This window comes from Halichoerus grypus, chromosome 11, assembly GCF_964656455.1.
Source record: "Halichoerus grypus chromosome 11, mHalGry1.hap1.1, whole genome shotgun sequence".
Classification (NCBI taxonomy): Eukaryota; Metazoa; Chordata; class Mammalia; order Carnivora; family Phocidae; genus Halichoerus; species Halichoerus grypus.
Genome location: NC_135722.1, coordinates 46,627,950 through 46,652,098, shown reverse-complemented (window position 1 = coordinate 46,652,098; position 24,149 = coordinate 46,627,950). Strand labels below are relative to the sequence as shown.

The following is a 24,149-nucleotide window of genomic DNA, read 5'->3' as shown; positions in this document are numbered from 1 at the left end:
TCTGAATACAAAGATTACCACTGTCCTCCCTCCAAGTCACTCTGCTACAGTGTTCACAAAGAATGACAGCAAGCTCTCCTTGATGCTCAGGTGAGAAGCTATCCAAATTTAGATTTAAATAGCATTTCCTAAGATAATGTTTGCCAGAGCTGAATCCAGAGTCTCCCATCCAAGAGCATTCTTCCAAGGCTCACAAATAAGCCTTGCCCTGGACTAGGTGCTTTCTTATCTCACACTATAATTTCACCAGGACAGCCCCCTCGTATAGACCAAACCTGTCAAAAATTCATATACAGCATCTTACCTTTTCCAGGCTCACCCCAGTCCTCTTGACCAAGGCCTGCAACCGGGCAATAGTTTCATTCTCCTTGAGGAGCTCATAGGAATGCAAAGGGGAGCCTGCGATGTTCCCATTCCTCTTGTCAGAGACAAGCTCAGAGGCCCGGAGCCTCTTCAGCTTGGAGGCACTCTCGCTGCAATGAAGGTTCCCTTCAGGGGGAATGCCAAATGCCATGAGAATCTCAGAGACTTCCTGGACAAACTCCAGCTTGTTGGGAAACTGAGGCAGGTCCTCTGGCAGCTCAATGAAGTGGTTGTCAATGTCCACAAAGCAGAGGTTAGCCTGGCAACCAAAACAGGATGCGTGTGAACAACTCCAGAGCATTGAGAGCATTAGGAAGGAAGAAGGTTTAGAAAGGATAATGAACAAGAGAGAGAAGAGGAAAGATCTGAAATTGGCATGTATGAGATACAATATAAAGAAATGGGGCTCAGGAAGGAAATTGACCTAAGTTCCAATCTTCCCCTGCCACTTTCTCAGGAAAGTTACTTAACGTTTCTGATTCAGTGTCCTCAGTTATAAAATGGAAATAAAGAGATAAAAACAGTTATCTTAGAGAGTGTTAAGGATTCTGTGATGACACAGATATTGAGCACCTAGCACAAAAGTCACACATATAGTAAATGCTCATAAAATGTTTGTTGAATTCATGAATTCTTATAGTAGTAAAGAGAACACCAGGAGTGAGTCAGAAAGTCTAGGTTCCAGGTCTGACTCCAGCACGGTATCTCCCTATATGACCCTGAGCATACCATTACCCCTTTTGAGCCTTAGTTTTAATCTGTTAAGATTTGGTGGCTGGTCTTAATTATTTCTGTGCTTTGTTCTGGCTTTGAGGTTGCTTCTGAAAGGATGTACAGAGACAGCACTGTCATACACTGCTGGTGAGGCAGGTAGTACTGATTAACAAAGAAAAACTTGGCAATATCTATCTACCCTTATTTTACAGACAAAACTGTTACAGAGAGGTTAAGTAACTTGTTCAAAGTCACACAGCTAGTAAGTAGAACTGGGATTTGAACTGAGCTAGCCTGACTTTAGACATACGCTCAAACTCTTAACCCTCTGCGCTCTTCTCCTTAGAGGTCCCTACACATTTCTTGTTCAATTTAATTTAAATATTTTATAACTCCTGTCCCTATTGGTATTTCCTTATAGCTATAAATTAGAAAAGCCTTTTAAAAAATATATTTATCTTATAACCATGAGCCTGTCTAGCCAAGACAACTATCATTTCCTTCACTGCAGCACATTATTATATGCTTAAGAGTGTTTCTGTTTCAAGATGAAACCAGAGAGGGAGACAAACCATAAGAGACTCTTAATCTTAGGAAACAAATTGAGGGTTGCTGGAAGGGAGGGGGGTGGGGGGATGGGTAACTGGGTGATGGACATTGGGGAGGGTATGTGTTGTAATGAGTACTGGGTTATTATGTAAGACTGATGAATCACAGACCTGAACCCCTGAAACAAATAATACATTACATGTTAATTAAAAAAAAAAAAGTTTGAGAACCACTGATCTAAAAAAAGGGATCTGAAATTTGCTGAATGAATTAAACATAATACAGAAATTTAAAAAAGAGCGTTTCTGTTTTATGTCCTTTAACAGATGAATGGATAAAGATACACACACACACACACACACACACACACACACATATACACACAATGGAATGTTACTCAGCCATCAAAAAGAATGAAATCTTGCCATTTGCAACGACATGGATGGAACTAGAGGGCATCATGCTAAGTGAAATAAATCAGTCAGAGAAAGACAAATACTGTGATTTCACTCATATGTGGAATTTAAGAAACAAAACAGATGAATATAGGGGAAGGGAAGGAAAAGAAAAAGAAAGTAAGATGAAAACAGAGAGGGAGACCACAAAAGACTCTTAACTCTAGGAAACAAACAGGGTTGCTGGAGGGGAGGTGGATGGGGAGATGGGGTAACTGGGTGATGGGCATTAAGGAGGGCACCTGATGGCATGAGCACTGGGTGTTATATGCAACTGATGAATCACTAAATTCTACCTCTGAAACTTAAAAAAAAAGTGTTTCTGTTTTGTTCATATAACAGAAATGATAATGTTACCTATGCCATAAATTTGAGGATTATGAGACAATAACTGTTCAGGCCCATAGTACATAACAAATGCTAATTAACATTGTTATTATTACTGTGGAAGATAAAAACTTCAATGAATGGATATCATATATAACAATAATATTAGATAGGAAAATTTCACATTGAAAAGATGCTAATAATCACCCTACTTATTTGTAAATTTAATGTAAATTTTTTTCAAAATTCCAGAAAGATTTTTTTTTGAAGGGAGTGTCTGATGAATTAATTCTGAATCTTGCCTGAAAGAATAAAATAGCCAAAAAATTTTTGAGAAAACACATGCCTTACTGGATTCTAATATAAACATAAAATAATAATCTGTTGGAAAAGAAGAGTCTTGAACAGACCCATGTATGTGGATGGATCATTCAATAAATGTTTTCGGGACAAACGGCTATACATTTAGAAATGTTAAAATAGAATACCATAAATAAATCTGAGATAGATTGAAGATTTAAATATAAAAAATAAAGCCACTCTATTTTCTTAAAAAGAGTATCTTTTAGAGATAGATACTGAATATATTTGATTGACATTAACACTGCTGTGTGAGATTTGTTTAAAAATAATCCAGTAGAGTGAGTGAGGAGAGGGAGGTCAATACAGAAAGAAGAGTAGCCATGAGTTGATGACTATCACAGAATGATGGATGCTAGTCTCTTTACTCTTATACGTAATTCATGTTTTCCATAACAAAAAGTTTAAAAAGTTAAATAAACCCACAATGTATTAACACAACTATAAAAGATCACTGCTCTATGTTAAGGTAGAGTTGGGCTTTCTAAAACTTTATACAAGGCTAAAAACCATAAAGGTAAACACTGCCATAAAAAAATTAAAAGATAAACAATCTAGGCAACAGTATTTGCCATACATAACACAAGGTTAATAGCCAAAGAAAGCACTGAAACAAAAATAATCCACCCAACTGAAAAGTGGGAACTCGTTATGGAAGGCAAACACAGAAGAACTTTCAGTTAATTAACTTCAAATATATGAAAAGATGGGGATGCTTGGGTGGCTCACTCAGTTAAGCTGCTGACTCTTGATTTCGGCTCAGGTCATGATCTCAGGGTCCTGGGATAGAGCCCTGCATGAGGCTCCATGCTCAGGGGGAGTCTGCTTGAGGATTTGCTCTCTCCCTCTCCCTCTGCTCCTGCCCCAACTCACACACACTCTCTCTTGTGCTCTCAAATAAATAAAGCTTTACACACACACACACACAGATAAAGTTGTTCAATTTTGCTAATAATCCAAGAAATACAGACAAAATATTTTTTACCTACTGGGTTGGCAAAGATCTACAAGATTTATGAAGTCCAATGCTGGCCAAATTACTAGAAAACAAGTATTTCATACACTGTTATTAGGAATATAAAATGAAAACTTTCTGGGGACAATCTTAAAGACATTTTCTTCCTGGGCAATCCAAAAACTAGAACATTACCAATACTTTATCTACCTATACACTCCTCCCCAATCCCATCCTCCAACCTACACATTCCCATCCCCAGGTAACCACGATCCAGAATTCTCTATTTATTACCTTTTTGCCCTTTGTTTTACAATTTATCACATATATATGCCTTTAAGTGTTTGTTTTTTAAATTTATGAAAGAATTGCCATTCCTTAAGTAGTGTTGTGGTACTGCTATTTTTCTTCACTCAATATGAGGTTCCTAAGATTCTGCCATTTTCTTACATGTAGCTATATGATATCCATTTTCATTCTTGTATAATATTCCGCTGTGTGGATGTAGCACAATTTATTTATTAATTTTCCCATTAAAGGGCATTTAAGTTCTTTCTTCTTTACTGCTTTTACATTTTTACATGTTTTCTTGGACACATGTGCAAGATCTTCTCTTGGCTGTATCCCAGGAGTGGAACTGCTGTGTTGTAAGCTATGCAAACGTTCAACCTTGTAAGATAATGCCTACCTGTGTCCAAAGTGGTTATAAAAATTTACATTTTTATCAGCAAATCTACTGATCAAAATCCTACCACAACTTGGTATCATCAGATTTCTTAAGTTTGCCACTGAAATAGGTGCATTTAATTTATACTTGTCTGGTTGCTAGTGAAAAAAATGTGCAATTTTTGTGTAATACTTGTTCATGTCTTTAGCCCATTTTTCTACTGGGCTGCTTATCATCTTACTGGTTTGTACAAGTTCTTTACAATCTCCTGATGCTAATTCTTTGTAGGTTATATGTGTCACATATCTTTTAGTTTTTATCATTTTCCATTTAAGATGTCTCTCTCTTAATTTAAAATATCAAATTTATACTCTGGTTTCTCTTCAGACCATATAAATTTTTTGCCTTTTACTAAAAAATCAAATTTATCAATCTTTTATTTTAGGGATAGTGCTTTCTGTATCTTGTTTATAAAGTCCCTACCCAGAGGTCAGAAATGTACTTACTATCTTTAGAAGATTTAAACTTTTGCTCTTGATGTTTATAACTTCTTAACCCATCTCAAGTTGATTTTGTTATAGTGGAAGGTAGGGATCCTTTTACTTTTTTCCCTTTTACACAAATAATTTTTCCAGCTCCATTATTAAACAGTCCCTCCTTTGGGATAGTACCTCTATTGTATATCAAAGTGCTGATCCACTGATCCTTCTATTTTTACCTGTACCAATAAATAAGTCTTGTAATCTAAAAGAAGAGGTGGGAGGATAACATAAGTCTAGCTAAATATAACTATTCCACAAACTCTCCATCTATTAAAATTGCATGTTTTAACATGTCCATGCATGCATTCATTCAATAAACACTTGCTGCGTGCATAAACTAGTCCATCTACCAATCCACAATAAAAAAAGAGAACTTTCCCATATCTAAGATAAAAAGATTAGAAGAAAAATAGTTTTAAAATTCACTACTTTCTGAATCCAAAGGGGCACATGTACCCCAATGCTTATAGCAGCAATGTCCACAATAGCCAAACTATGCAAAAAGCCCAAATGTCCATCGGCAGATGACTGGATAAAGAAGATGTGGTATATATACACAATTGAATACTACTCAGCCATCAAAAAAAAAAAAAGAAATCTTGCCATTTGCAACGACGTGGATGGTACTAGAGAGGAAGGGAGAAGAGAGGAAAAAATAAAACAAGACGACGAAATCAGAGAGGGAGACCAACCATAAGAGACTCTTAATCATAGGAAACAAAGTGAGGGTTGCTGGAGGGGAGGATGCTGGGGGGATGGGGTAACTGGGTGCTGGACATTAAGGAGGGCATATGATGTAATGAGCACTGGGTATTATATAAGACTGATGAATCACTGACCTCTACCTCTGAAACCAGTAATACATTATATGCTAATTAATTGAATTCAAATTCTTAAAAAATGAAAAAAAAATTCACTTTCTAGAGTTCTCCACTGGATAACAAGTTTAAGCCTTGACTAGAAAAAGGGCCAATAAATGTTTAACACCTAAAAATAGGCTTTTTGTTTATCCCTTTAAGATTTTAAAATTATAATTGCTTTCATATCAAGCCATTAAAAAAGATAGTAAAGACAACTAAATCTAGTCATGAAGATCACCTGCCTCATAAGCCCTGGCCACACAGCTAACAGAACAAAGCTCTGTGACCCACCAAAGGCACATAGTGCAATCATTTACCCCACTGGTTCTCCTCTCTTAGTAGAAAAAAAGCAGTTTGTCAACTGGAAGCACAGAGGCATCTAAAAATAACTGCAACCACTCAACAATGCTTGGTTGGCTTTTCTCCCACTGATGTGAGCCAAACATAGAATGTCTGTAAAGAATTTTATGAACTCCAAATGCTATGTCCACATATTGTAGATATACTCCTGGTAGGAGGTAGCTGGAGGAGAGAATGCAGCTCAGGCACACTTCAGAGATGGGCTAGATTAAGACAGAAGCATCTGAGTAGATACCACTAGCCATTCTTTACAGAGTTGGGCTGAAGGCGGTATAGGGATGAGAAGGCAAAGTGAAATAGGAAGTCATTCAAATACTAAGCTCATACAATAGCCTCACACTGTTTTCTCCCACACACCGAGAGTTCTGGCTAACAGAAGCAACTTGCAAGGCCACCTCAAACTCCTCATGCACCCCTTCCCTCAGCTAAGAGGCCAACTCCTGCAAAACAACCTGGGGGACAAAAAGTAGCCTAGAAGAGGCACTGAACCTACATGATCAGTTTTCCTCATTTAACCTCCTGCCTTGTTGGGCGAGGCCATGGGAAGACTTAGCTGCTCTGGGGTAGTAACCACATGGATCCCCAAAATCCCACAAAGTCTTCCAAATCTTTTCCTGCAAGAGGTCACAATGCTCCTTCCCAGCCCTGAGTTCCTAATACCAAATCACAGCCAGCTTCACCCCTAGTCTATCTCCATGTTATTCACTGAAGGGGAGCTCAACACATATGTTACTGGGAAAAGCTACTGAAGGAGCATTTTGAGAAAGGAGAAAAAACAGTAGGAAAGAAAGAAGGACCCAAGATAGAAAGAAGTAACACCCTCTTCTTTACTCTAATATCCTCTGCCTGCTTCCCCTGACATAGCTGTGGACAAATTGCCTCCTTCCTGGACTGAAACCCAAAAGAGACGCACAGGACAAAGAATGCCTCACAAAGGCAGCTCAGCACTTTCCCTTGCTCAGGGACAGCTGAGCTCATGTGTTTGTATGAAAAGGAACAAAGGGCTTTTTCACAGATTTCTGATGCCCCAAGATGGGGTGGCAACTGATGAATTTGGGATCTAAGAAATGTACAATCTTCACCCCTCTAGAGAAAGTCCTTTTTTTTTTTTTTTAAGATTTTATTTATTTATTTGACACAGAGAGAGCACAAGCAGGGGGAGCAGCAGAGGGAGAGGGAGAAGCAGACTTCCCGCTAAGCAGGGAGCCCTATGCGGGACTCAATCCCAGGATCCTGGGATCATGACCTGAGCCGAAGGCAGACGCTTAATGACTGAGCCACCCAGGTGCCCCCTAGACAAAGTCCCTTTTATAAATCAAGCTTGCCCCACCACCCTAATGATGCACCCTTGCAGAGGCCCAGGTGATTCTCCCCAGTTCTGCCTCAAACCTCTTTCTAGCTGCATAAAGGTACCACAGGATGTCCATCAAAATGTTAAAAGTAGATTATCTCTGGGTGGTAAAATCTGAAGTCATTTTTACTTTATTTTTATGCTTTTGTGCACTTTTAGAATTTTTTACTAAAAACATTTATCACTTATGGGGCGCCTGGCTGGCTTGATTGGTACAGCATGTGACTCTTGATCTCGGGATTGTAAGTTTGCATCCCACGCTGGGTGTAGAGATTACTTAAAAATAAAATCTTCAAAAATATATATATGTGTGTGTGTGTATATATATATATACACACACACACATATATATATAATTTGTGACACATCCCAAAGTTGTCTTTCAGAGATATTATTAGTCTTCACTCATTATGCACACCTTTCAGGGCCCTTTACTCCTTGAGAAAGTTCTCCCCAGTCTATAGTTCCCTGGAGGGACTACATAGGCTCAGGTATTCTACAGGTTATCTGCTAAAAATCAAGGTAAATATCCAGCTATGAAACAACCTGCACAAATATGTGACCTTCAAAGGGACAGTCTGGATGAAGTGGGACTCTGAAACCTGAGAACTGCTTATTAAGTATGCACAGGTATTCCTCAGTTCCACTGTCACCTCTCCTTCCCAGACCACAGGGAGACGCAAAGGATGTAGCAATGATGGAGACTACCGCAAAAGCAGAGACCCCAATACCCAGAACAGAGTGAACTTTTGGGTTTCTCAAACAACCCTTGGTTTCTCAAACAGTCCCACTGAGTCCCCCATTAAGAAAACTGCTGGTCTCCTAGCAGCCTCTTCATACACCCACCAACATGAGGCACCCAAAGAACGATGCTGAGGGATCCTACAGGGAAAAGAACTTGCCCCAAATATACAGCAAGCTGATGCTAAATATGAAAATAAAACTGAGAAAACTGGCTTCTTGCCTAGTGACCTACATATTACACTGGTATGTAGCATGCCTCTTTAGCTCTCTACCTCAACCATTTTTTGCTGTTATTCTTATTCTGACTTTACAAAATGATAGATTTATTCTGAAGGTGTGTCAATTTAAATATGCATGTTTCCATTCTCCAAACTTTGATATGTACTCTTCATATACATTTATCAGTAAAACAAATATATATAAAAACCCAATACCCCAACTCAATAATTTTCTCCATCATTTAGATCTTTTCTTCCTTAATTAATCTTGTCCCACTCCAAACAACACAAAGCTCTATAAAATCAAAGCAGCAAAGGAGGTGGAAAGGGAAGAAGCTACAAGGAGGACATTTTGCTTCTAAAACCAAAGGAGAAAGGAAAAGTAGAAATGCATCTGACTATAATGTAAATATAGGTGTGATCTATCAGGGTTTCATCAAGGACGCTGCCCAGACATGCCCAACAACATGAGTGAGGCTCAGATCCAATTCCATGAGACCGTGCTCTTCTTTGGAGGTTTCCTTACTAATATTACTTAGTTATGCAAAAACCTCCCTCCATAAACATTTTGGTGGAGGGAGGAAACAGAGCCATGTAACACCAGTGTATGTATACTCCAAAATCTTGTTCCCAGGCCTTTCTAATGACTAAGAAATTCAGAATATGAAAACCTTTCTTCCAAGTGGTTTCATACCAGCCACAAAATGACATAAAAAGGTAGACCAGTTCTTTGGGTAATTCTAGAAAAATAAAACAATCTTATTTTAATCATGCTTTAAATCTGCTTTAGAATAAAGCAGGAAATAAACAAATACATATTTTTAATTAATTCTTTTGGTATCTGAAACAATAGGAGAGAGAAGCAGGCCAACCTCACAGCAAGAGAGGAAAAGCATTCTCTCAAGGTCTTATCTTGAACAAGGGAAGTTTTCAAAGCTGGCTCAGCATCACAAGAATCACTATGATCATGGGCGCCTGGGTGGCTCAGTCGTTAAGCGTCTGCCTTCGGCTCAGGTCATGATCCTAGGGTCCTGGGATTGAGCCCTGCATCAGGCTCCCTGCTCAGCAGGAAGCCTGCTTCTCCCTCTCCCACTCCTCCTGCTTGTGTTCCTGCTCTCACTATCTCTGCCTCTGTCAAATAAATAAATAAAATCTTTAAAAACATAAAAATAAATAAAATAAATTCAGTAGTCCCTGTGGGTAAGCCTGAGGTTTAATACCTACATATCACACTTTAAAAAAAAAAAAAAAAAAGAATCATTATGATCAGATCAACTTTTACGATAAACTTGGCCTATAAGAGAAACCCACTGATTTATTGGTCTGAGTAATGAAATAATTATGGAATTATGTTATGTGGGATTTCCTTAAAATAATAGGTGATAGGAGGTATAAAAGTAAAATACAATTTAACATGTATGATAACTGTTGAAGCTGGGTGCTGAGAACACAGGAATTCATTATGCTACTCTTTTATGTATATTTTTTACAGAATGAAAAGATTTTCTTTTCTTTTTTTTTTTTTTAAGTAGGCTCCATGCCCAGCACAGAGCCCAACACAAGGCTTGAACTCAGGATCCTGAGATCAAGACCCGAGCTGAGATCAACAGTCAGAGGCCTAACCAACAGAGCCACCCAAGCGCCCCTAAAAAAGATTTCCTAATAAATGTCTTGAGAAGTACGTAAAATATTTGAAAAACTGCGTATGGAAAAGGCAATTCATGATAGTATAAACACAGAGATTACAATGTATGTAATGTCACAATAATAAAGAGACAAATGACATAAACTAAGCTAAATGTTGTTTTTACATTTTTTCATGGAAAGTTATTTGTGTTCCTCAAAATAAAATAAGCTTTGTGACACCACCCTGGGCTCATCCCAAAGCCATTCTCTCTCCAATACTAGAATGGGGTCAGGGGCACCAGCACCCAAGCTCCACATTCCTCTCACCTCCTGAGGCAGCTCCAGCTTTGACCGGTCATCCAGGCCATTGGAATGCAAGCCCATCAGGTATGGAACAGGAGCATCTAAGAAATGTAGGAGAGAAGCCGGGAGAATAGGAACATAGACATGCTGCCACTGGAAAGGAAACATGAGAGCTGTAATTGTCTCCGCCACAGTCATCAGTCTCTGGTAATCTAGGTTAAAAAACAAAACACAACACATACAAACCAGTCAAAAACAAAGTACTTGCTTGCCAAATAGTAAGTTAAAACTTTCAGTACAATTTCACGTTTAGAAAGGATCAGGATAAACTTCAGCAAGGGTATGCTCAGAGTGTGATTCCCTTGTGGGTATCAGAAAGACAACCCTGAGACCTCAGTGGACCACAAGCTGAAATACACCCACACATACAGGTTCCTGCTAATAATAAAATTTAATATGGAAATATAGTAGAAATCCTAAATGGCACCTTGCTCCAAATACTAACCCAGAATGTTAAGTAGATTCTCTTAAGTAGAAAAGGGTTGGGGAACTGCAACAACAACAGAAGGAACAGTGGCCTGGGTCTTCACTCAGCATGGAAGCTCTTTTACCACTCAGATCTGTCTGCATTCTCTAAGGAACTAACATGAGCTCTGCCTTCAAGATCAAGACCAAAGAACCACAAAGCACACAGAAGCTGGGTTCCACACTAGCCAAATCTGCCCTCCACCTGGAACTTTTCCTGAATGGCAACAGCACAAATGTGTTACTTTAATACTTCAGTAAAAAGCTTCCCGAGAATTTGAAAGACTCAGAAGATTGACTTTCATGCCTCAAAACTCTTATTTTAGGTCAGAGATCTTAGTTTGGAAGGGAAGGCTTTGTGTTCAATAGCTTTCCTTTAGAACACAATTTCTAGACCCATTTTATGAAAGGAAAAAAAAGTAATAAATACATTGGCAAAGCCAATAAAATGGACTGGTTAAAATTTTAAAAATTAGTATTCACAAATGGTATAACGGTTTCAGACATTTAAAGACAAAACAGGCACATAAATTTTAAAATCATGTGAGTAATATCCTCTGGAACAGCTGATTTCAAATGAGCTTTCATAAGGGTTAAAGTGTTTTCACATACTAAAAATCCACCCCATCATTTAAACAAATAATAGCTTGGTTCATAAAGGAGTTATAAGTAACAAAAAGCTTTCCCCAAAATGAGGAAGGCTGAGTAAAAAATGAGCAACAGCTGATATGTATCAACTAGGTAGAAGTTTAACAAAGTAGCCCATATTTGCTCACTAATCACGCTTTGAAAATTGCCTATCACCTTACTCCTGGCTAAGCAAAGAAGAGCAAAACCTGGAAATAGTTCTTTAACTAATAAGGCAAATATATGGAAATTAATGATTAAAACTTCATCATCCAAACTTAATTTTGAGAGCACTACAGGAAAATGGCTCATATGCTTCTTTGGGGAAACTAAGGCACATGACAGATAAGTGATATAACCAATTAGTGCCTAAAAGTGAACTCAGAGACTGGTCATCAATTAAAAAAAAAACAAAAACTGGTCTAGCAGAAGGACAAAAGAATATAAGCTTCTCATATTCACTAAATATCAAGGCAAACTAATAAGAGCTCAAGAAGAGAGTCTATCTCATTTTTCATTGTGCCCATACAAAGCATTGTCATTCCTATATTAAAAACTACTTAGTGAAGATTCCCACCCATCTTCAAGCAACAACAAAAACATTTCCCCAATTACAAAAAAAAAAAAAAAGCAATCTTTGAAGAGTTAAATTGGGTTACTTATATGTATAATTTCAGAAAAAGTATTTAATCCCACATGCAAGTCAACAACTAACAAAATTTATGCCATCGCAAGCTCTGCCTTCAGCCTCTTCTGTGGTATCTCCATTCCGTGGGATGCCCGTACAACTTGGCTTTTTAATCTTTCTGCTGAAATTCTTCTGCTCGATGACATTCCAACAATCATTATTAAGAAGAATTCTAATGAGGGGAGCCTGGGTGGCTCAGTCAGTTAAGCGGCTGGCTCTTGGTTTCAGCTCAGGTCATGATCTCAGGTTGTGAGATCGAGCCCCTTGTGGAGCCCTGCATCAGGTTCCACTTAGCAAGGAATCTGCTTGAGATTCTCTCACTCTCCCTACCCCCCACTCACACGTGTGCTCTCTCTCTAAAATAAAAATAAAACCTTAAAAAAAAAAATTCTAAGGATTCTCCAGATGAGACCTCAATTCTTCTATTTTTCTACATATGTCTGTAAATAATCTACTCAAGAGCAATAATCTTGAGAATCTCAGACATCTTAAGAATTTATTTTAAAATTCAAAATTAAGATGAATCAAAAGAATGCAAAGGTGTGGGAGAAAACCTTCAAGTGATATTTAAAGCTGAAGGTCTATGTCCCAACACTGGCTCTTAAACACATTTTGAATAAATATTACACTGAAATATCCCATCCCCATCTTCAGTGTGTATACATACCTACACACACACACCACTGCTGGATTTAAGGTGGGAGCAGGGGTGGGGGGGGCAGGCAGGAGTACCAGAGGCCTTTTCAATCATGAGAAAACCAAAAGACTTCCTCCTTTCTTTGCCCAAAGTCAATAAAGCAGGTGCTTTATATGGCTGGCATTCCCGGCATGTCTGCTCAGGGACAGTAACATCTCACAGAAGGCCAACACAGTTTGAGTGAAGGAGTCCCAAAAATGCCTTTCTCATGAGACTTCCTGGCACTGGACTACTACTTATAGTACCTAGCTACAGTGTCTGCAAACTTCTTTTCTATAACCATAAAACAGGGCATCCTAGAGTCTGAAAGAAAAGGCTTTCTCTGCTCCATCAAAGCAGGTTTTCCAATTGCACAGAAATCTAGTTCTGGTTTTTCCCTACCTTTCAAGATAATATCTAATCTAGTATCTAAAACTCAGCCCACTTATTTCTTAAGAGTGGAAAACTTTATTTGCGTCAGATTGAGATGTCTGAAGAGTTCCTTGTGATGCATTTGAAATTACGGGATTCTTAGAAACAAAACACTTCTGGAGGTCAGAGATCATCTCCTCTCTCAAGGCTAAGCCACTTTTCATTTATGTGGTTTAGTTTTACAGACACTAGAAATTTGGAATTGTACAGCCTTTCCAGTCTGAATTGTTGGTTTCTTTTTCTCTACATTTTTTTTTATTTTAAAAAAGCAACATCCCACCTTGAAGGATGGCCTAACAAACAATTCCTCAGGGATCCAGTAATCTGGGGTACCCACACTAGGATGCTGACCTCCAAGAGCTGGAAGCAACAGCACGAAACCCATTTCTGTACACCAGTACAAATGATAAAATCAGTACCTCCTCTGCCATTGCCTGTGTCTGTGCTCATCATTCTAAGAAGGTGAAACCAATAAACAGGAAGCAGCCGAAGGTCACTGCACCCAAAGCGTTCCAATCAAAATCAACTGGAGACACTAAGGCTCTAGGCAATTATGTTCTCTTAAAGTTCCCATAATGTTTAATGAGCAATTACTTTTAACAAAAGGAGATAATGCAAAACACAGTGGGTTGTGAGGGAGGGAGGAATCAGCACGTTTTCATGGCTTGTCTCTGTGCAGAGAAAGACAATAGCTTTGGGACCACTCTACAGAAAATCCACCCCTAAACAAACTACAGGGCCAGTTCTACACATTGGAAACTGAATCATGAACTGTCCTTGCATACTCACACTTCTGTGAAAACTTTATGAATAAGGATGTTTCTCATGTACTCTTTGTTCTTAGGAAACAAAACCTAATCTCTATGTCCCTATATCTCCAAGATACATCATTAAATGAAAGAAAGTGCAAAACAATAATTAGCATGCTCCCATTTGTGTTGTTTCTAAAAAGTATGTATGTTGTATATGCACAATTATGTATGGAAGGAAACAGGAAACAATGGTAATCTCCCTGAAGGAGAACCAGGGGCCAGAAGTGGAAGTGTTACACTTCACTATACACCTTTTTGTAATGTGTTAAAATTCCTACCATATGATTGAAAGGCTTTTTTCCTACATTTTAATATACCATATTTAATATAGCCACTTTGGAAAACAGTGTGGAGATTCCTCAAAAAATTAAAAATAGAGCTACCCTATGACCCAGCAATTGCACTACTGGGTATCTACCCCAAAGACACAGATATAGTGAAAAGAAGGGCCATATGCACCCCAATGTTCATAGCAGCAATGTCCACAACAGCCAAACTGTGGAAAGAGCCGAGATGCCCTTCAACAGGTGAATGGATAAAGAAGATGTGGTCCATATATGCAATGGAATATTACTCAGCCATCAGAAAGGATGAATACCCAACTTTTGCATCAACATGGATGGGACTGGAGGAGATTATGCTAAGTGAAGTAAGTCAAGCAGAGAAAGTCAATTATCATATGGTTTCACTTATTTGTGAAACATAAGGAATAGCATGGAGAACATTAGAAGGAAGGGAAAAATGAAGGGAGGGAATCAGAGAGGGAGACGAACCATGAGAGACTATGGACTCTTAGAAACAAATTGAGGGTTTTGGGGGGGGGGATGGGTTAGCCCAGTGATGAGTATTAAGGAGGACACGTATTACATGGAGCACTGGGTGTTATATGCAAACAATGAATCATGGAACACTACATCAAAAACTAATGATGTACTACTGTATGGTGACTAACATAACATAACAAAATAAACAAATAATAAAAATAAAATAAAAATTAAAAAATAATATACCATATTTAAAACATATACATATGGTATATTAAATTTTAACATTAATTTTAATATATCATACATCTATTATAATGTACTTGTATACTTTAAAGAATATTACAATTAATACATATGTACTCAATACTTCACATAAAAATAGTTCATTGTTCAAAAATATTTGAGAGGGGGCACTAAAAAATTAAGAGATTACTTCTGAGGAGTAGGATTCTAGGTGAAAAAGGTAAACTCAACTTTCTCTGCCTTGTCTGTCCACACATTATTTATTTGTTTTTTAAAAAACTTATTTTCAGGGCGCCTGGGTAGCTCAGTCAGTTAAGTATTCAACTCATGATTTCGGCTCAGGTCATGATATCGGCTCAGGTCATGATACCAGGTCCTGGGATCGAGCCCCAAGTCAGGGAGTCTGCTTGAAGATTTCTCTCCCTCTCTCTCTGCAACTCCCCCCAGGCAAAAAATTACATAAATCTTTAAAAAAAAAAAAGGATGAAGTAGGGATGCCTGGGTGGCTCAGTCGGTTAAGCCTCCAACTCCTGATTTTGCCTCAGGTCACGATCTCAGGTTCGTGAGATCGAGCCCATGTCAGGCTCCCTGCTGGGTGTGGAGGCTGCTTAGGATTCTCTCTCTCCCTCCTTCACCATCTGCCCCTGCCCCCCAAGCACGCATACACTCTCCCTCTCAAAAAACTAAAATAAAATATAAATAAATAAATAAAAAGACTGAGTAATGCAAAGTGGCTAAAAAATAGTGTAATTGAATTAAGCATATCATGAGGCAATTAAGTAAAAAAAAAAAAAAAAACCCGAAAACTGCAAAAATCTATAGGCAGTCTCCATTCTGGTTCTTTCGCAAGTTTAGTTAAGTTCTCACTCCCCTTTTTAAAAAAAAAATGTGGGGCGCCTGGGTGGCTCACTCATTAAGCGTCTGCCTTCGGCTCAGGTCATGATCCCAGAGTCCTGGGATCAAGCCCACATCGGGCTCTCTGCTCTGCGGGAAGCCTGCTTCTCCCTCTCCCACTCCCCCTGCTTGTGTTCCCTCTCTCGCTGTGTCTCTCTCTGTCAAATAAATAAAATCTTTAAAAAAAAATTTAAAAAATAAAAAATAAATAAAATTTAAAAAATTTAAAAAATGTATCAGGGTGCCTGGGTGGCTCAGTTGGTTAAGTGACTGCCCTTGGCTCAGGTCATGATCCTGGAGTCCCAGGATCGAGTCCCACATCGGGCTCCCACTTGGCGGGGAGTCTGCTTCTCCCTCTGACCCTCCCCTCCTCACACTCTATCTCTCAAATAAAAAAAAAAAATCTTTAAAAAAATAAATAAAAATTTAAAAATTTTTAAAAATGCATCTGGAAAACCTAGTGAATGCATTATGGGTTTCCATTTAAGAAAATTTCCATGCAAGAAAAACAATGCAGACAACTGATTAGTGGACCCATAATCAAAGGAAATATCTAGACCCTTCATCAAAAGACTAGTCACTATACAGTCATGTTTTAAGCTAAAATACAATGTTTAATGGATATATATATATACACCCCTTTTATGATTATCAGACTTGAATGACTTTTTCAATTATCCAATCTACTACCCTATTAACTCATATCAGGTAAAGAACTTCTCTACATACAATTTTACAGCAACTGGCAAAAAAATATGCTATTAAAAAAGCTCTATCTATAGGGGCGCCTGGGTGGCTCAGTTGGTTAAGCGACTGCCTTCGGCTCAGGTCATAATCTCAGGGTCCTAGGATCGAGCCCCGCATCGAGCTCCCTGCTCAGCAGGAAGACTGCTTCTCCCTCTCCCCTCCCCCTGCTTGTGTTCCCTCTCTCGCTGTCTCTCTCTCTGTGTCAATTAAATAAATAAAATCCTTTAAAAATTTTTTAAAAATTTAAAAAACCCTGTATCTATATAGACCAAAGAACAAACATTATCCAGGAGTAGGTAAAATGATCTGTACAAGTTAAAAAAAAAATTCTTAAAACTGTCAGTTCAGGGGCTCCTGGGTGGCTCAGTCATTAAGCGTCTGCCATCGGCTTAGGTCATGATCCCAGGGTCCTGGATTGAGCCCTGCATCAGGCTCCCTGCTCAGCGGGAAGCCTGCTTCTCCCTCTCCCACTCCCCCTGCTTGTGTTCCCTCTCTGTCAAGTAAATAAATAAAATCTTTAAAAAAAAAAACAAAACTGTCAGTTCAGTCATCCAATGGGTTATACTTTGTCTTACAATTTCACCTGCATTCTTTTTCCCTAAGTTACACTTCTTTTCTATTCAGTAGGCAAGACATACAGTGGGCAACACTAACTGTGAGTGGTGATGACATGTTTTTGGAAGGCCAGAAAGATTTTCATCCACCTAAGGCCTTTGAATCATAAATAAAAACTATTTCAAGAAAACCAACCTCAACTGTTTAAACTACACTATTAACAAAGAGCATAACCTACATCCAATAAAAGGCCACTCCATTTTACCATCAGCCATGCTCAACAATATCCAGGAATTTTTTGGAAAAATCTTTTTCCTGACCATGCTATAAACATGGCTTTAGGTCCTGAGTTCCACTTGATTCTATACACAAATCTTCTCAATCACCTTCAAACCTCTTAAAATTTGTATTGTTGATTGTATTATTGATAGAATAACTCATATTCTAGGAAATTTAAGAAGGAATTCTGATGGAAAAATGTCACCTATCATATTTCTGGTTTTAATCCTCCTTTTCCCACATCTACAACATCCCCACTGCATTATAGGTACCTAAGCTACTGAACAAAATAAAAAACTATGAGTCCATATAATAACAAACAAACAAGGAAAAATAAACATTATTCCTTATAGTACAATGACAATTAATAAATATAGATGGAAGGACACTTGGGTCATGCAGTCGGTTAAGCATCTGACTCTTGTTTCAGCTCAGTTCATTATCTCAGGGTCATTAGATCAAGCCCTGTGACAGGCTCCACACTTGGCATGGAGTCTGCTTGAGATTCTCTCTCCCTCTCCCTCTCCCTCTGCCCCTCCTGCTTGTGCACTCTCTCTCTCGGATAAATAAATGAACTTTAAAAAAATAAATAAAAATAAAATATAGATGGAGCTAGAAAATCACCATTTTGTGACCATCATGGTAATAACTAATTCAGACTAGAATCATCAATGGATGTTAAATCTATTGGGCAAAACTTCAAAGAAGAACAGTATATTTACAGTTTCAAAGTTAACTCCCCACAAATTACTTACTAATTACAAAGGGAAGAAGGATAAATTTCCATTTAAGAAATTTGGCAGACATAATCTTAACCAAGTGATCAAATTAACATTACCAAAGATGGGCAAACTGACATCAAGTGCCTCCTGTCATGATAAAAATACACATTATGTGCCTCCTGATACAATGCACTGAGAGAATCACAACATCACTTCTGTGTTTTATAACGAAAAATATATCAACTGAATCTAATCATGAGGAAACATGAGACAAACCCAAACTGGGGGACAATCTACAAAATGCCTTGCCTGCACTCTTCAAAAATGTCCATGTCAGGAAACACATGAAGAAGTAAAAAGTAAAAGCAAGGCATGTTACTAGACAAGATCCCAGATCAGGAATAAAAAAAAAATTGTAACAGTAGACATTTTTGGGACAATGGTGAAACCTGAATAAATATTATTAACAATGCTACATCTCCTAAATTTGATAATCATACTATGGTTCTGTAAGAAAATGTCCTTGCTCTTACGAAATAAAAGCTGACGCATTTAGAGGTCAAGGGACATGGCGTCTGCAATGATTCTCAATGGTTCAGTTTTATGTTCACACATTCACAGAGAGAGAGAGAAAATGAAGACAAATGTGGCCAAATGTTAATAACTGGTGAATTGTGGGGGAGCACACAAAAGTTCTTTGAACATTTCTTGCAACTCTTCCATAAGCTGGAAACTACTTCAAAATAAAAGTCAAAAAACTTAAAACCTACAATGACTATGCATCTCAGAGTAACAAAGTCCTTACAATGGTCTACAGTTGTAAAATCTAAGCTCCTGTTAAGTCTAACAACATCTGCTTCTATATTCCTGCTCTCTCACTCCGTACCATCCACCCAGTTTTCTCAACTGTTCTTGAACATAACAAGCACATTCTTGTCTCAAAACCCTTTTATGTGCTATGCCCTTTGCATAGAATACTTTCCCTACAGATATTAACAAGGGTCACTTAGAGAGGACTTAAATTAATCATTATTAAAAATTGGAGGGGCGCCTGGGTGGCTCAGTTAGTTAAGTGTCTGCCTTTGGCTCAAAAATCTTTAAAAAAATTGGAACTTCCCTTCCCCAAATACCATCCTCTTCCCTGTTTTATTTTTCTCCACAGACCTTATTACCCCTCACACACTATAAACTTTATTTATTTCATCATCCCCTTCTTCCCCACTAAAATATCAGTTCCATTATAGGAAGGATTTTTACCTGTTTTGTCCACCACTGTATCTCTAATCCCTGAAACAATGCCTGGCACATGGCAGGGTCTCAATAAATAGGTACTGAATGAATAAATTTTATGTTATTTTTCTGGTTCATTTAATAAACATCTGTTTCCTTCTGATCTACTTTACTATTTTGTCCAAACCTGCTGCTCACATTCAGTTCACCTCTAATTTATAAAAAACAATTCAGTTATAACACACAACAGAAAGAAGCAATACATCCTCATTTTCTCAAAGGATCATCATTTGTGAGTCCTCAGTTATTACTGTCAGGCTGCAGAAGGGGCAAAAGTAACTGCGGAATGATGGAAAGTCAGCTTTCTATAACCATCATTTCCTACCCGTCTTTTCAGCATCAATTAGAAGGGATGTCAGGAAGGAACCCTTCCCAAGCTGAAGTGCCCAGCAAAAGGCCATGATGATAGCCAATTAGAAACTGTGGCCCTCTTGTGCTCCATCAGTTTGCATCTACCACCTACCTGCAAAAGGTCTGAGTTTTGCTCAAATTGTAACAGCCCCTGACCTTTACAGTCAGTTCCACTGCATTCAATATGGAAAGAAGGGAGGCCCTATGCAGGGAGAAAGCTCTAGTAAGCACTGACTTACGCTGTGAGTAGAGCAGGATTTGAAACTCCAGAAGGGCACAAGTAAAAAGTTGAAACACATTTTCCACCCCAAGCAGTTCAAAGACCTCTTTGACAGGAAAGTCAAATAAGGGAAGCTCATTGGTACTTGGTCTCTGGCAGATTATTGGCCCATAGACCCCAGAAAACTTCAAGGACCGGCCAGGAGGCGGGAGTGGCACCTCATAGAGTACATTGTATATGTAGCTCTCAAGGGGCAGTGGAGGGGGCTGAGGTGAAGTGACTGCCTGGTGAAGTTGTTCCAGCACACTCCGACATGCTTTCATGAAGGACATGGGTGTGATGAGGCAGATGCACTTAGAGACGTAGAGCGTGTCCCGGCTAATGTCATAGGAGTTGAAGCGCTGAAGCTTGGTCCCAGGAGTGCCTTCACCATCCTCCATGCCACTGTGGTCTCGGCCATCAACAGAGGGAGAATGTAGGACATCATACTCAGCATTATGCATATGGTAGAGGGTCTGCATTGCGCTGCAGATCTGCTTGCTAGTCACCTCCTCATAAAATGTGAGGGCAAACCCAAATGTCCGAGAGCCATCCTCCCTTGTGATAATAAAGGCATGGAACTGGGGCTCCCTGGGATCAGCCTGGGTCTTGAATGCTAGCCCTTTGGGCATGCATAGCTGCAAAAGACAACAAGGAAACAAGTGGTGAGAACACTCACTGCTGGTCCTCTTTTCAGAATACCATCACTATTTATTTACTCAGAGTACCTACTATGCTACCTATTTGGGATATCAAGATCAACACAGCAAAACATCTGTCCTAAAAATCTCCCATTCTAAGACATATGAGTAAATAAAATTATAATGCAGTTATCAGGACTACCCAAAAACAAAGTGTTAGGGCAACACAGAATAGACACCCAGCCCAGGAACATCAGAAAAGGTTTCACAGATGAGGTTATATTAGAATTCATCAGGTAGAAAAGGGAAAGAGGGTATTTCAAGGACAAGAAGAAAATGCACAAAAATAAGGAGGTAAGAGAAAGCTTGGAGAATTTAGGTAGGTGGTTAAGCATAACAGCATTTACTAGGAAATGATGCTAGAAACATATCTATAAACTAGACAGATACAACTTTGTACCTAAAAATAAACAAAGTTTTAGACTCTATCAGGTCACAAAACTCTGTCATCAAGAGAACCTTCTCTTTTCATAGGAAAAAAGGGAGCATTTCACATAAAGCAAGGAGATGACATAATCAGGATAAAGATGCACTTTTTTCACTTTAACTCAGATGGGTTATATAAAGAAACGTGGATAGCTAATCAAACTGACCTAAATCAATCAGTCCCCATTTTCCAGTTCTATATAAACCTAGCTATACAAATGATCTACTAGCGGCCTGGGGTTAACAAATAAAAGGACCTACATTATGTTATATCCATTACCTTTGGACTTGACTTCCCAAAACCTAGGTGTTTCTAGAATACAGCACGTTACAATGAAATAAGCACTGGACTAGGAGTCAAAAAACTCGAAACTAAGACTCAGTTTCCTCATCTGTGAAATGAAGATAATATAATTTACTCTGCCTACTTCACAGGGTTATTAATATGCATCAAACAATATCATCCTCTAAAAACTTTAAGAAGCTATTAAAAATTAATACAGGTAGTACAAAGATGTGATCAAGAGCATAGCACTGGAACCAGACTATGGTATAGTTTTCAAATTGCAGCTCAATTGCTTCTTAGCCATGTGACCTTGAACACGTTACTTAACCTCCTGAACACGTTACTTAACCTCTTTGAATCTTAGTTCCCTCATGTATAAAATATATGTGTATCTGTGTGTGCGCGTGTGTTTATTTAGCATCATCTACATAAGGGGTACTGTGAAGATTAAATGAATTAATTCATGTAAAATGCTTATCATAGTGCCTAGCACAAGGTGAATACTCAATAAAGGTTAGATTATTCATAGTAGTATTCTACGTGAGATTTACGCCCCTGTCCTGGGGCACCTGGGTGGCTCAGTCAATGAAGCGTCTGACTTTGGCTCAGGTCATGATCTCAGTGTCCTGGATTGAGCCCCAAATTGGGCTCCATGCTCAGCAGGGAGTCTGCTTCTCTCTTTCCCTCAGCCCCTCTCCCCAGCTTGTGCGCTCTCTCTAATTAAAAAAAAAAAAAAAATGCGGGGGCGCCTGGGTGGCTCAGTCGGTTAAGCGGCTGCCTTCGGCTCAGGTCATGATCCCAGGGTCCTGGGATCGAGCCCCGCATCGGGCTCCCTGCTCAGCGGGGAGCCTGCTTCTCCCTCTCCCTCTGCCTGCCTCTCTGCCTACTTGTTCTCTCTCTCTATCTCTCTGTCAAATAAATAAATTAAAAATCTTAAAAAAAAAAAAATGCTCTCCTATCTAAAATAGGATGAAACAAAATACCCATTTCTGTCATATCACCCAGATATACACAACCAAGATGGAGAGAAAACTGCTTTAAATCAGACTCATCATGTAATCTCAGTACTATAAGCAACCAATAGCTCAGTACCTCAAAGTTCACTGAACCATTACTATGCATTTGTTCTGACAAAACAGAAACATTGTGATTTTCAGCATATTTGATATGTTGACCAAAATGCAGAATCATGAGTAATATGCACACAACCCCTTCTTCAAAAGTTATTGGTAGCTGGTGGAACTGCTGCTACCAGTTTGGACTCACAATTCTACTGTAAATTAGTTTGTAAATTATTTCATACTTGCAGCTAACAAATACTAACCATTCCCACTGCATCTTGGTCAAAGGGATTCCATTCTACGTTCTCAGGGTATCGGGCAAGGACCTTAGACTTGAATGTTCGTCTCAGTGGTGTCTGCTCAAAATTTTCTCCTGCAAGAAAAAGAATGAAGCAAATCATCTCTACAGAGTCCCTCAAAATCACAGCGTTACGATTGTCTGAGCTTGGTAGTCCAGCAAGGTACAGAAGTAAAGGCAAAGGGGTTAGTATGCCAACCATCTAAGAACAGGAAAGGTATCAAAGTTATTAGGTAAGTAAAGAAGCTGAAAAGGTTTAGCATGGTTAATAGTGGACATCACTAGCTATCTTTTCTTTTCTCGAAAGTGAGTTATTACTAAAATCCAATGGTTAATCTTCTTGGGAGAGTGGAGATAGCACAAGAAATGACAAAGGATTATAACCATCTTTTTTTTTCCTATAAACCACATTTAGTTTGCTTAAAATCAACTGATATCATAGAAGCATAAATGATTTTAAATTCAGAATAAAGTATGCATTTCTATGATCTCTGAAAAAACACGAAGGGACTAAAAGATTCAAGAACATTAAAAAAGCAAATTTCAGGGTAAATCTAATGAGATATTTTGTCAATTCAGAATCATTTGAAATTTCTAAAATTCTACTTTGTTTCCCCGTTCCCCCTAAAAACATTACAATATACTGAAATAAAGAACATTAAAGTGAAAAGAGGAAGAACCAAAGAACCCACCACCTAGATGGACACAAATATGAAAAACCTACTGGTCAAAAAAAGGCACAAGAAAGTTAGAAGGTCAAAGGTACAAAATACCACTTTGTAAAGACATGTAAACGCCACCAGAAAGCTTTGGGTGTTCTCAATTTTGTTTTGTTTTTACCTTCAGTCGTACTGGAAATGAAAGGGCTGGCACCATCCCTGGCTTTAGAAGCCTGTATGTACTGGCATAATGCTATATGATAAATGAAATAACAGAGTATTACAATAAAGCAACAGTATTCAAACTTTTTTGACCATGACTCCAGTATGAAACAAATGTTACGTCATGAAGCAATAAATACATAAATGATGTGTACATATAAATTTGCCTAAAACAAATTTCACAAAATAATACTTACCCTTACTCTGTGTGATGCCCTTTCGTAATTTCTACTCT

At 38.5% G+C, this 24,149-nt stretch overlaps 1 protein-coding gene across 4 annotated transcripts in view; it reads right to left on the bottom strand.

Moving 5' to 3' along the window:
• The window catches only part of DENND5A (DENN domain containing 5A), a 103,040-nt gene that overhangs the window by 37,179 nt on the left and 41,712 nt on the right, over positions 1-24,149 (bottom strand). For 3 of the 4 annotated variants that reach the window (XM_078058415.1, XM_078058416.1, XM_036068899.2), the window contains exons 2-6: positions 23,874-23,945; positions 22,999-23,108; positions 20,242-20,899; positions 10,419-10,606; positions 305-622 (exon numbers count right to left, since the gene is read on the bottom strand). In XM_078058415.1, the coding sequence (XP_077914541.1) occupies positions 305-622; positions 10,419-10,606; positions 20,242-20,899; positions 22,999-23,108; positions 23,874-23,945 (1,346 nt within the window). The remainder of the gene's footprint in view (positions 1-304; positions 623-10,418; positions 10,607-20,241; positions 20,900-22,998; positions 23,109-23,873; positions 23,946-24,149) is intronic. The other variant, XM_036068907.2, reaches the window with a different exon arrangement.